The 13,725-nt window shown below is 46.6% G+C and overlaps 1 protein-coding gene across 1 annotated transcript in view; it reads left to right on the top strand.

Annotated features, from left to right (window-relative positions):
* The window catches only part of grin3ba (glutamate receptor, ionotropic, N-methyl-D-aspartate 3Ba), a 97,699-nt gene that overhangs the window by 66,025 nt on the left and 17,949 nt on the right, over positions 1-13,725 (top strand). Inside the window, exons 3-7 of the mRNA XM_061844243.1 lie at positions 206-702; positions 1,568-1,839; positions 2,950-3,186; positions 7,417-7,563; positions 8,148-8,293. Of these exons, the coding sequence (XP_061700227.1) occupies positions 206-702; positions 1,568-1,839; positions 2,950-3,186; positions 7,417-7,563; positions 8,148-8,293 (1,299 nt within the window). The remainder of the gene's footprint in view (positions 1-205; positions 703-1,567; positions 1,840-2,949; positions 3,187-7,416; positions 7,564-8,147; positions 8,294-13,725) is intronic.

Consider the following 13,725-nt stretch of genomic DNA (forward strand, 5'->3'; position numbering starts at 1 on the left):
CGGGCACCATTAGGAAACTCGCGAAGGAGCTGCTTTCGGCCACAGATCACACCCAGACCCTCACCAGCAAACTTGACGACGTCTCGTAAAGACGCTTCTTCAACACACAGACTACGTTTACGGTATTTTAAGTGTGTTCAATACATACGAGAGGGGTAAAATTATAAACAAATCTTTTCTTGTTCTTCATGGTGTCTCTATCTAGGTTTTTCCCCAACACCTCCTTTACCGGGGCCACGGGCTTGATCCAGGTGGACGCCGGCCTCTCCAGAGTACTTTCCTCACAGCTCTTCCACGTTTGGAGCCTCAAGAGGGGCGCCCTCGGCCAGCCAGCCTGGGTCACCGTGGGCCAGTGGTCCCGAGGCAGGCTGGAGTTGGAGGGCGGCGTCCATGGGTTGGTTGGAGGCTTTGGCAGCAGTCAGGGTCAAGGTCTCGGCGCCGGGGTGAGGGGAGGCGACGGGCAAGGGGATTTTCACGCCGGGGGACGCTGGAGACCCGGGCTTTCCGTGGAGGGGCACCGTCTGCGGGTAGTGACGCTGGTGGAGCACCCGTTTGTGTTTACTCGCGAGGTGGACGAGGACGGGATGTGTCCGGCCGGACAGCTCTGCCTGGACCCCAGGAACAACAGGTCGGACGTGATACAAGGACTCTTCAACCAGCTGCATAACCCCAATGCGTCAGTGGCGGACTGGGACGGCGTCAGTAAGTTTGCAGCTTGGTTCCGTAGACTTTATTGATTACACATTGACAGACTGGATGGATCTGCATCCAAAGACCGCTTAGAATTTGACTTCTGACTTTTCGTCTCACCGAAACCATTTGAAGAGTCCACTGACCTAATCAAACTACCAAACACCAATTGGATAACATACAACCAGTTCGCCCTGTCCGAATCAATTCCATACATGCTTCCATTTTCACTTCCTGTAGATTCTCAGATAGGTTTGCTGACGTTCTGCACCAGGGTCGCAAATCCTAGCATAAATTGAAACTCCGACCCTTTTTCTAATCCCGAAACCTAACTCCAAACCATCTCACAAAAATGGTAACTCTTGTTCCTTAATTACCAAACGCCCTATCCTAAACCTCATTATTCCTACGAACCCCGACCATGAACCCATAGTTGCCAACATTAGCACCCAAACCCTGAACCCGAACCGGTAATATACAGTCCCTGAAACTACTCCTTAACGTTAAATCTTAGCCCAACACTCTACCCCTACTCCTATCCCTAAAACCTTGCCCCTAAGAACCATCTGATCAGGATTAGGTTTAACACAAACCCTTAACCCTCCATTTAACCCCAACATCTAATATTTTTCCCCAATCCTGAAATCCCAGCCCTTAACCCCTAATATAGCTGTCATCATAGGAGCCGTCCGTTGAGACCAGCAACGAGATGGTGCAGTCTTGCACCAGTATAGCAACAAATCAGAACTCATTTTGACTCAGAACACTAAACCATCACCAGCTCAGTGTGAAAAGGGTATTACATGAGACTCAGCATTAATCCCGCTGTTCCGAGCTTCGTCGGAATTCACTCCACGTCGCAGTCTTCTCATCCCAGGCCTTCCGGACGACCTGCGCAAGTGCTGCTACGGGTACTGCATCGACCTGCTGGAGAAGCTGGCCGAGGACATGGGCTTCACCTTCGACCTCTACATCGTCGGGGACGGGAAGTACGGGGCGATGAGCGGCGGCGGGCGCTGGACCGGCCTGGTCGGCGACCTGAGGAACGGCGTGGCGGACATGGCGGTCACTTCCTTTTCCATCAACTCGGCCAGGAGCAGGGTCATTGACTTCACGTCGCCGTTCTACTCCACCAGCCTGGGCATCCTGGTACAGTAGCTGGTGGTCATCATTGGTTCAATTTGTGGTGTTTTTGGTGTCCTAATGATGGCAAAGGGAGTACAGGTACACAGTGGTTCCTTCTACTTTGTCAAAATAGGTTTGGGGTTTTTTCCCCAACCTCATATTACAGTACGTACGCAGAGAATATGCGGTTTTCTATGTCATTAAAAGCTATCTGTCCATTTTCTACACTGGAGCCTCTCCCAGCTGACCTAGAGCGAGAGGCGGACTACAACCTTGACTGCTCACCAGCCAGTCATACGGGAGATGTACTCAAAAGTAAAATTATATTGTTCGCCTGTGACGTTTTACCCAAGTGGAGTACTTTATTTCCTTCTACGTACTGTAAGTCCATGGCGTGTGAATTCTTTTTCCACCTCGGGATTCAGCATCCAGTCATTTCTGCCACTCCTGTCCGCCACCCCCACCGCTCGGGTTCACCCGTTGGCCCCGCTCATCCGGCAACAGGAGTTCATTAGCGAGTGAATAATTAGTTTCGCTTTACGCCGGGTCTATTAATTATGGAAATTCCCCCAAAAAACGAGCGGCGGTTTAAGAAGCCGTATCTGCTCGGGGAGGAGACGTCTGAGCGGAACCCCGAGACGCGCCGCCGTTATTCGTTTGATTTGTTAACATCTCCCTGTGCGGCTGACACACTGCAATGCATAATACGATCTGACAGTGGGGTCCCATTTCGGAATAAAGACTCATCTCTCTGTACGAAGAGAGGAAAAACTCCCTTGCCCTTCCAAAGTACATGAATTGTGCAAAAACCAAAAAGGAAAAGTACGTGTTTGGTTTTTACAAGGCAATTACGGCTGGATGTGTTTACCAACAAGATATCTCAGGCTGGCGGTAAAAATACGAGGCTGATACCGAAACGGGGCTCTCGAGGATTTTGGAGGAAAACGCTACGCAAAGTTCGGCGTGTCACTGGAGTATTTTCCAGCAAAGTGAGCGCCGCTGGACTTGCAAAGGCTCCGAATAACTCGAAGCACCGCTGAAGACTGTGGGAACACGTGATGATTAAAATTAAACCCTTTATCGTCTGCATTTCGACCACACACAAATATTTTGACATATTTCGGGTTCTCCCAGGTTCGCAGTCGGGACACCGCCGCCCCCATCGGCGCCTTCATGTGGCCCCTGCACTGGTCCATGTGGGTGGGCATCTTCGTCACGCTCCACCTCACCGCGCTCTTCCTCACCCTGTACGAGTGGAACAGCCCCTTCGGCATGACCCCCCACGGGCGCAACCGGGTGCGCGTCTTCTCCTATTCCTCCGCGCTCAACCTCTGCTACGCCATCCTGTTCGGCCGCACTGTGGCCACCAAGGTAAACGCTGCGATCATCCCCTTGATCGATGGCGGTTTTGCTTAGATCAGCCGGGATAAGGGAGGGAGCAAAGGCAGTAGGACAAAAGCAGTTAAGGGAATTCAGAAGATGATTTAGGAGGGTTTTGCAGCAAAATGATGAAAAAACACAAAAATATAAACGGGGAGCAAAGAAGATTGATTGAGGGCGAGGTTAGATGTTAGGCGGTGATGAAGTAGGGAGCCACGGGAGGATAATGCGAGGGTAAGTGTCTCGACAGAGATTGCAAGAGTTATGACCGGCGTGATTGGGATGGATGAAGGTGGGGTCTGAGTAGCATAAAGTTTGAGAGCCCCGAAAGAAACAAGGGGGAGTAACGAGAGCACTGACGGAAGGCGGTCCACATCGTATTTCGGGGGTTAATGGAATAAGCCGAGACGACGAAACGGGAACTGGCTCGGGCTAACGATGAGGGTGCTCGTGGTCGTGTTAACGGGAGGGACCGATACTTTCTTTCCACTCCATCTTTGGAAAATGGATCGCTGTTATGATTTACGAGGAGCCCCTCAGGTTCCCTGACAGACTTTAGGCCGAAGTGAATAAAAACGGCGCAGTTCCTAAAATGATGTGCTTCTGAGGACCGTGGGTAATGTTAAAACTTTATGCACTTCAGTCCCCCAAAGGTCAATTGGCTCAGTGCTGACTTTCAAATGCAAATGGTAGCGATCGTCAATTTACATGGCGAGAAGCTTGTCGAGGTGGTCCCGTCCTCTGTCTGGGGAAAATTCTCCAGCCGCGTAAACTTGGAAGGAGAGCTCACGGTGGACTCAGTCAATGAAGATTGCCGCAATGTCCGATTTCGCTTTATTGGACTGTCGTGGTGATTTACTGGTGGAAATACATTTCCACCCTCACCGGCGGTCGCAAGCGTAAATCTTTCAAATACAAATGACGGGAGTTAGTTTCCTTCACTGAGTGTCTGGGGGGTCACCTCTGGAGGTGGGTGCAAAGAACCTGGTTAGCGAAAAGCCACATGAGGTGCTTCAGGCTTCTGTTATCTGCAGTTTCCTCCTCGGTGGGGTTTCAAGGCAGGTCCTTGTAAAAGACGTCAGCCTAGACCTATGACTCTCTGGAGGGTATCTCTTTCTCATTTGGCCCAGGAACACCTCAATAGCCTTCTGAGATTTCTTCCCTTATGACTTTGACCTGGATTATGACACAGGAAAATAAATGGACTGGTTGACAACTGTCCTTCAATTCTTTTCAACCTTAATCTTGTACTCTCAATGAAGAGACGGGTCTGGGATATCCAAACTGTTGGGACCGTGTCTCTCAGTTTTGCCTGCAAACACCTCCAGTAACCTCGCAAGAATTCTTCCCCCATGAATCTATTATTCTAGTTCAAGTCTAGTCAATCTTAATGGTATCCTACTAATGTAGCTGGGGAAATTAACCAAAGACAACTATTGTTAAGTCCTCACTCTGGTTCCGTGTTCCGGGCATATCAAACCGGTAAGATACGTTGGCGTAGAGGTAGACGGACCTTGTCTCCCAGGTCTTCCTCAGAACGTCTACCTAGAGTTCTTCCTCCATGACTCTGACCAGTAGAAGCGGAGGAAAGTAGATGGTTAAACTAGACCGGTTCTAGTTCTGATCTCTTCAAATTTAATCTAATCTTCCTGATGGAACTGGAGAAGTTGGCCCGAGATGAGACGCCTCCCTGGCTACGTATTCTGGGCACGAACACTTTGGGATCCACCAGAGACCCTGAGCAGGTGATGTGGAGAAAAACAGATGGATAAATAGCTCATTCTTGTCCAATGTTTGGCTTGTACCTCCCGTCACGCGAGGTCATTTTCACCCGCCTCCCCCATCCACTTTTGATGTTTTAAAAGCATACGCCCGTTCAAATTTATGCACGTTCACAAATCCAAATATTCAACTTCAATGTCATTGTCTAGAACGTCCCGCCGTGAGTTGGCAAGCCATCATGATAAACACACAACCGCCTCCACCTCCCCCCCGCGTTTCCCAAGAGAAAGTCTTGCAAATAACTCGGGCATGAATGAGAACACAGGCCAAGTTATTAGGGAGACCTTCGCCTAATTGAAAGGTCGCGCTTTTGATCCTCGCTGATGAACAGATTTGCCCCCATTAGCAATCTCGCCACCCGTGAAAACGCCGCGTCAAAGAGCCAAACAATCGCTTTTCTGAGCGCGGCCCGGCCGCCAACGTCATTAAAAAGCTGCCGAGGAAGCCGTTTGGATCCAATTACCTGCTGTAACTTACACTGACATCCAGTATTAGTGTTGAGACGAGCTTTCGCCAACATTTGAACGTTCTTAAGAGTCAGACAGACAAAATTCAAGCGTAAGTGCCCGTTTGATCGTGTTGCGAGGTTTGCCAATGTCTTGGCAAAGACGCTAGAATTCCGGTGAAATGTGCCGTCTATAGAGCTCGTGCACGTGACGTCACCATTTTCACGGCGCCGTATTGCCTGTCAAACAGAGCTGGTCGACATTGAACCGGAGGAGAATATTTACAATACCCGAGAAATGTTGTTCTATGGAATACCAGCTGAAAAGACCAGAAAGGATCGATGGATTTCGGCAATTAAACGTGATGGACGGTGCCCAACCAAATACACACGACTGTGTAGCGATCGCTTCACTTCAGGTAGGAATTATTCTTCTCAATCTCGAAATATCACAAAGTATTTACAACGGCAAGTTGGCTCATTTGAGAACAATTCATTAAAAGTTGTCTCTGAGGTACACGGAAGCGTGTTGCGGCCACATGTTAAACTTCGGTAAACCTCACCCCGGCACACTTTTTTTTTTTTTTTTAATTTAATATGCATTGTTCTCAAATGAGTGCAATGAAAAAAAAAAAAAAAGAAAATAAACCGTCGTTCACACAGAGGTTTACGTAGGTTAACGTGTGGCCGAACACGCTTCCGCGTTCACGAGCCGTCAAAACCGTCACTATGTGGGATTTATTCCTCATGAGAACAGATCCAGCAACAAAGTATTTGTATGCGTCCCGACTTTTATACGCGTTCAAACTTTTCCGTGTAAATCTCGACGACTTACTCACCAGATCCATGTGTAGATCCAGTTGTCCAAGACAAGCGGAGTCGAATTAACTGTCCAATTTCTTGTCGGCAACAACATCGATTTCGGCATTACATACGGGTCCCTCTATGCTGAGATTATCAAATTTTTCCATGTACCTTCGTTTATTTTCGCCTTCTAAATGTCTAACGGTATCGGACATGACTATGGGCGTCGACTTAGCTTAGCTAGGCCGGCAACATGGCGACGTAAACAAAAGTCACGTGACTTTATGACGTAGGTGCATGAGCTCTATATCTATTCATATTATTAATTCCATCTGTGAAGAGGTGAATACAGAGGGGCCAAACCATGAGTATGGAGGGGGACGATCTACTCAACATGAAAAAATAATAATGCTAATTAAAAATGAAAGCGAAAAAAAATTCCGCTGCTTTGTATTTTGTACAGGGAGAGCCCCGGAGCGCAAAAGAAACAAACGTTGACTCCCTGGTCTACTTAGCAGATAAGGTGACCTTTGTTGTGACTTCACGAGCGCGAGGCCGCCGTCGAGGTTCGACGCTGATGAATGCCGCGCCGCTCAGAGACGCTTTCCCCGTCATTTCACCTTGCAACGAGCGCTCGCGACCCTGGCGGTCGCGGTGACGGCGGAGTCTCCTTCCGTCTTCTCTTACGTGAGGTGGATTTTAATTGGTGGAATAAATGATTGGCTTTCATGTTGGGGGGGTGGGGGGGGTGTTCTGTCAATTTCACGGCGAGATATTTCCGAGGTGCCCCCCCTCCCGCTTTTGTTGACTTTCCTTTAATATGCCCAGCCATATTTTTTCAATTAGCTTAATTGGCTGCTAATGTGGGATTTGTAAAGAGGACGCAAAGTGTCAAGCTCAAATCGTGACAGTACCTGGGGAAAAAAAAAACATATTTGTCCTTCAAATAAGAAAATGTGACCAAGAAAAATACGGCCTTCACTTTTTCTACTCTTCCGGGAAGACTTTGCACAAGATTTGCCTCCAGTTTTTCCCGGATCGGTCGTAGCACGTCATTCGCGACGCTCTCCTCTCGACCGGTAGTTCACGCTAACCGCCGTTGTGCGACACGAATAAAACGTTTTGAAGTAATCCACAATCAAACTATAGTCCTCCACTGACTGATGGCCACCACCCCCACCCCCCTCCAGACCCCCAAATGCTGGACTGGCCGCTTCCTGATGAACCTGTGGGCCATCTTCTGCCTCCTGGTCCTGTCCAGCTACACGGCAAACCTGGCCGCCGTCATGGTCGGCGAAAAAACCTTCGAGCAGGTGTCGGGAATCCACGACGAAAAGGTTGGGCTCTGTTCGATTTGACCCATAAGTCCAACCTGTTAGGTAGTGTATTAGACTAACCAATAACTAGAACATGTTTGTATGTTTACTAGCGTAACCAATAACTCTGAATTGCACATGTGTAATAGACCAATCACTCGGACATACTAGTAAATGCATCAAATCGACCAATAGCTGCATCAAGCCAATCATTTTTTAAAAAAAAAAACAATCCCTTTTTTGTATGCGCATTAGACTGACCAATGACTCTGACCTATGTCTGTTTTAGACCAAACAATAACCACAACCTGTTCGCAAGGTTGACTTAGACAAAACAGTATCTTCAACATGTTATCTGCATTTGGCCAGCAGCTGAAACCTATTTAGTGTATTAGACTGACCAATAACTCCCAACTTGTTCGTAACAATAACTCAGAGCTAACATAGGCTCCGTGTAGCATGTAGTGTTGTACTATAATCCAAAAGACTCCCAAAAACACCGTGACTACCTTCGGGATGTACTTGATGCGCCGTCGTCCGACCACGTGCTCTTCGTCCGACGTGACTAACGACTTCCTGGGATTCCTCGTCCCCCGCTCCCGCAGCTGCACCACCCCTCGCTGGGCTTCCGATTCGGGACGGTGCGGGAGAGTAGCGCCGAGGACTACATGAAGAAGAGCTTCCCCGAGATGCACGACTACATGCGACGCTTCAACCAGCCCACCACCCCCGACGGCGTGCAAATGCTCAAGTAAGACTCGCAGGGGGTCTGGATCACAACCAAAAGTTACTCCAACCAGGCCATAAGTTTATGTTCAGTGGATCCATAACTCCAAAATGTTGGGATGGCTTCTGGGAGAACCAATAACCTGTTAGCCAGACCAATAACGCTATCCTTTTTTTTTTTTTTTTTTTAAGATATGTTTGGAAGTGTATTACAACAGCAAAAAAAAATGCTTGTCCAACTCCAAATTGGACTTGTTAGAACATTTGTTACAGCATAAAACTCATGAGTTTGTCAGACCGACCAATAACCTAAACATGTCAGTGAGTATGATGAAGTGAGCAATTACTTAAATCTGTTTTGCAAATCCTTTCGACAATATGCAAATACTACTAGGCATACATTCTTTGTCCTTTGAGCAACCAATAACCTGAATGTTTTCAAATGTGCATTTGACCGACCAGTAACTCCAAAATGATACGCCGATAGCTCAAACGTGTTAGTAAGTGTATTAGACCGACCAAAAACATGCACATTGATAAGTGCACCCGCCTCACCGATAACCTGTGCTTTTGTTCGTGCATTTGACCAACCAATAACTTCAACATGTTGACTCGTGCATTTAACTGACCAATAACTCAAATGTGGTCGTACGTGTATTTGATCCGACAAATAATTTGCCTTTTTGTAAGTGTGTTCGGCCGGCAAATCGCTTCGATATGTTAGTATTGTAGACTGACCAATAACTCAAACATGATAAACCGTGTATTAGACTGGCCAATAAGTCGAACATGTTGGTAAATATATACGACGGAACAATAACTCAAATCTCTGATTAAGCATAGTAAAATGACCGCTATATCGAAGACGTTAGTGGAACTATTATATTAGATCGACCAATGACTTGAAACTGCTTGCAAATAACACCCCAAAGACATATCAGACTGGCCAATAAATGTTGAAAAGTGCATTAGACTGAGCGATAAGTTCAGAAACGTCAGTGTAATAGACTGACCAATAACTCCGCGGTGTCAGCGGCTCTCCGAATCGGGTTGTTAAACGTTGTTGAAACATCTATTAGATTGACCAATAACCCTAACCCTAACATGTTGGTAAATATATACGACGGAACAATAACTCAAATCTCTGATTAAGAGTAGTGAAATGCCCACTATATCGAAGAAGTTAGTGGGACTATTAGATCGACCAACGACTTGAAACTGCTCGCAAGTAACGCCTCAAACACGCTCAAAGGTATATCAGACCGGCCGATAAATGTTAAAAAGTGCATTAGACTGAACAATAAGTTCAGCAACTTATTATGTGTAATAGACTGACCAATAACTCCGCGGTATCGGCGGCTCTCCGAATCGGGTTGTTGAACATGTTAAAACGTGTATTAAACCGACCAATAAGTCGAACATGTTGGCAAATATATACGACGGAACAATAACTCAAACCTCTGATTAAGTGTAGTAAAATGACTACTATATCGAAGAAGTATTAGATCGACCAATGACTTAAAACTGCTCACAAGTAACACCTCAAACATGCTCAAAGGTACAGTATATCAGACCGGCCGATAAATGTTAAAAAGTGCATTAGACTGAGCAATAAGTTCAGCAACTTATTATGTGTAATAGACTGACCAATAACTCCGCGGTATCGGCGGCTCTCCGAATCGGGTTGTTGAACATGTTAAAACGTGTATTAAACCGACCAATAAGTCGAACATGTTGGCAAATATATACGACGGAACAATAACTCAAACCTCTGATTAAGTGTAGTAAAATGACTACTATATCGAAGAAGTATTAGATCGACCAATGACTTAAAACTGCTCACAAGTAACACCTCAAACATGCTCAAAGGTACAGTATATCAGACCGGCCGATAAATGTTAAAAAGTGCATTAGACTGAACAATAAGTTCAGCAACTTATCATGTGTAATAGACTGACCAATAACTTAGCGGCTCCCCAAATCGGGTCGTCACCACATTTGTGTGTACGTCAAACGTTATCGGATCAGCTTCCCCGTGCATAACAATTCAGGTGCACTTTACATTTTTATATCCTGCCAACAAAAAAACAACGGCACGCATCTTTCATAGAATTTTTTTTTTTTTTAAAATCGAAATAAAAAATAATTCTGATCAGATTGCAGGATTTCAAACAAACGCAATAAACAACTTTGTTTACAGATTAGCCCGAAAGACAAGAAGAAGAAATACACACAAGCACAAAACGACGGGCGGTGACGGGACGTGACCGATCGGAAGCCAAACGAAACTTTTACAGACGCACAAAAAAAAAAAACCTTATCGCGGAGTTCACTCGTATTTTTAAAGGAAATTATTTAACGTTTATGCACACACTAGAACGATAAAACACACCTCGAGACTGGTGGGTGGGGGGGGGGTTAAAGAAACACAAGCAATTAACTGAAGGTCAACGTTAAAAGGTCAAATTTTTAACAACGCGGGGCCGACTTTTTAGGGGTGAAAAGTTGTTTTCGTCTGCTTCTATTCGTCTGTTAATATTAATCATTCATATTTCGGGCCTCCGAATGCAATTACCTGACAAGATCTGAGAAGACTTTCATTTACTTTTCAACAAACGGAGTCACAATTTCGGGACACTCTTGAAATATTAATGACAAGAAAATTAATTGATCAGCTTCACCCAGTACATTTGTAAAGGAAATACCATTGGGTACGTACGTGTGTAAAAGCCGCAGGTGCCCACGATATATTTACAAAGAAAGACGGTACACGGAAAGACTTTTCAAAGTTTTAATACCTTAGCTTAGCTTAACATAGCAACAACACGGTAGCACGCACAGAACTGTTAAAAAAAAAATTAAACCATACTAGTTAAAAAAAAAAAAAAACACCCGCGCCAGCTACACAATAGCAACACAGTAGCACGGCACCAACAGGGTCGCTTAAAAAAACCCAAAATGTACCTAAATCACTGAGACACAGCAACAACACGCTAGCGCGGTGCTTACGCTAGCTGGCGTGGCGGTAACATGGCCCATTTAAAAAAAATAATAATAATAATACATTTAAAAAAAAAAACATTCTGGTAAAAATCACTGACAGCAGTAACACAGCAGCAAGACGCTAGCCTGGTGCTAACGCTAGCGCGGCGCTAACAGGGCCTGTTAAAAGAAAAAAAACATACCGGTAAAAATCACTGACACACAGCAACACGCTGGCACAGCGCTAATGCTAGCTTACCTTCATTCATTACATTACCGTCATTCTCAAACTACAGAGCGCACCTGGTTATAAGCTTCCCCCAGTCCGTTTGTAAAGGAAATACCATTTAGTACATACATGCGCCGCAGCTGTCTAAAAGCCGCGAGTGCCCACATTGAAACAGGAGATATTTACAAAGACGGTACACAGAGAGTTTAACGCTAGCACCGCCGTGCTAACGCTATCGCCACGATAACACTAACGCTAGCGCTAACAGGGCTGGTTTAAAAAAAAAACATACCAGCAAAAAACCATTGAGACACAGCAATAAAACGCTAGCGCAGCGCCAACAGTGCCTGACCGGTAAAACTCACTTCCTCGGCACATATATTCCACCGGTCTCACGCTTACCTTTTCCGCTCGAGTCTAGAGAAAATGCACAAATTAGCCGCATCACCGCATAAACCACAGGGTTGAAAGATGTCTTCGTTCCCCCTGCCTGCTAAAATTAACATGAAAATGAGCATTTGAAATATTAAACAAAAAGGAAAATAGTGTCATTGTAAAAAAATGATATTCATATTCACGTACGGTATTTTTGTATGAATAATTTAACAATAATCATGAATAACTCAAACCTGTAAGTATCTTAATCCGACGAATAACCGCCGGGTCGGGTCGTAAGTGCACTGGAGCAGAATACACCCCCCCCCCCCCCCCCGAACCCCCCCGCACCTGTTAAGCGCGCTACTGACTTTGGCGAGCAGCGCTAGCGACTTTCCGCCACGGGCGAAGAAGCTCCAAAAACAAAACAAAACAAAAAAAAAACAAGAAAGCAAGACAACACCATCAGGTCACAGCGCGGCGGACCTTGGAGGCCGGAGAGAGTCCTCGGTCCTGGACCCGAAAAGACCCGCATCAAACGGGCTCGTGCACTGCGGCGCGTCGGGCGACTTCGCGCTGTTTACATCCCTCGAGAAGAAAACCTCGTCTGTCCTTTTCTTCTCGGCGCCTGACAGGCGGGCCTCGCTGCAGGTAAACAATAAACCGACGGCGCCGCTGCAAGCGCAGCAAAAGAAAAGGAAAAAAAAAAGCTGTGGCAAGTCAGCCAATTGTCAGGCGGTAAACGTCGGAAGAATTGAACGGTGACGGGTTGCCGGTTTCGGCACGTGCCGCTAACCGCCAGAACCCCCCAACCCCCCCAAAAAAGATCTTTAATCCCTCCCACCTGAAGTTCACGCGAAAGAATTACGCGCCCGGTATTTGAAACAGCCACGTAGCTTGACGTCACACTTGCCCAATGCCGGACGCCACCGGTTTGGAACCTTTTCGACTGAGAATATTTTAAAATGTGTTTTCAAAAGAGCCATACAGTATTTTAAAAACCAAGTACCGTGATTTCCGGCCGACAAGCCGCGACTTTTTTCACACGCTTTCAACCCTGCCGGTTTATGAGGCGATGCGGTGCTAGCATTTGCGCAGCGATAGCGTTAGCGCACCTGGTTATAAGCCTCGATACACAGAAAGGCCAACAACAATTAACACCAGCGCCACACTAATGCTAGCGCCGCGCTAGCGTTAAACTCTTTCTGTGTAGAAGCTTATAACCAGGTGCGCTAACACTCGCACCGCCCTAACACCAGCGTTAAACTCTTTGTGTACAGAGGCTAAAAACCAGGTGTGCTAACGCTATCACCATGCTCACACCAGCGCCACACTGACGCTAACCCCATGGTAATGCTAGTGCCACGCTAGCGTTAAACTCTTTGTGTGCCAAGGCTTATAACCAGGTGTGTTAACACTAGCCCCACGCTAACGCTAGCCCTCCACTAATTCTAGCGCCGCGCTAGCGTTAAACCCTTTCTGTGTACCGAGGCTTATAACCAGGTGCGCTAACAATAGCCCCGCGCTAACGCTAGCGCCATGCTAGCGTTAAACTTTCTGTGTACCGAGGCTTATAACCAGGTGTGCTAACAATAGCCCCATGCTAACGCTAGCCCTGCACTAATGCTAGCGCCGTGCAAGCGTTAAACTTTTTCTGTGTACCGAGGCTGATAACCAGGTGCGCTAACAATAACCCCGCGCTAACACCAGCGCCGCGCTAACGCTAGCCCCATATATTTACGGAAGCTATTACTGAGTCACCCGTAAAAGCCGCGTTTTTATTTACATATCGTTTGATGGGTTCTGAACTGGATTTCGTGGTCAAAGAGCGACGAATTGGCTCACTCGAAATGTAAAGATGGATTTCACGT

Source organism: Syngnathoides biaculeatus, chromosome 15 (genome assembly GCF_019802595.1).
Source record: "Syngnathoides biaculeatus isolate LvHL_M chromosome 15, ASM1980259v1, whole genome shotgun sequence".
Classification (NCBI taxonomy): domain Eukaryota; kingdom Metazoa; phylum Chordata; class Actinopteri; order Syngnathiformes; family Syngnathidae; genus Syngnathoides; species Syngnathoides biaculeatus.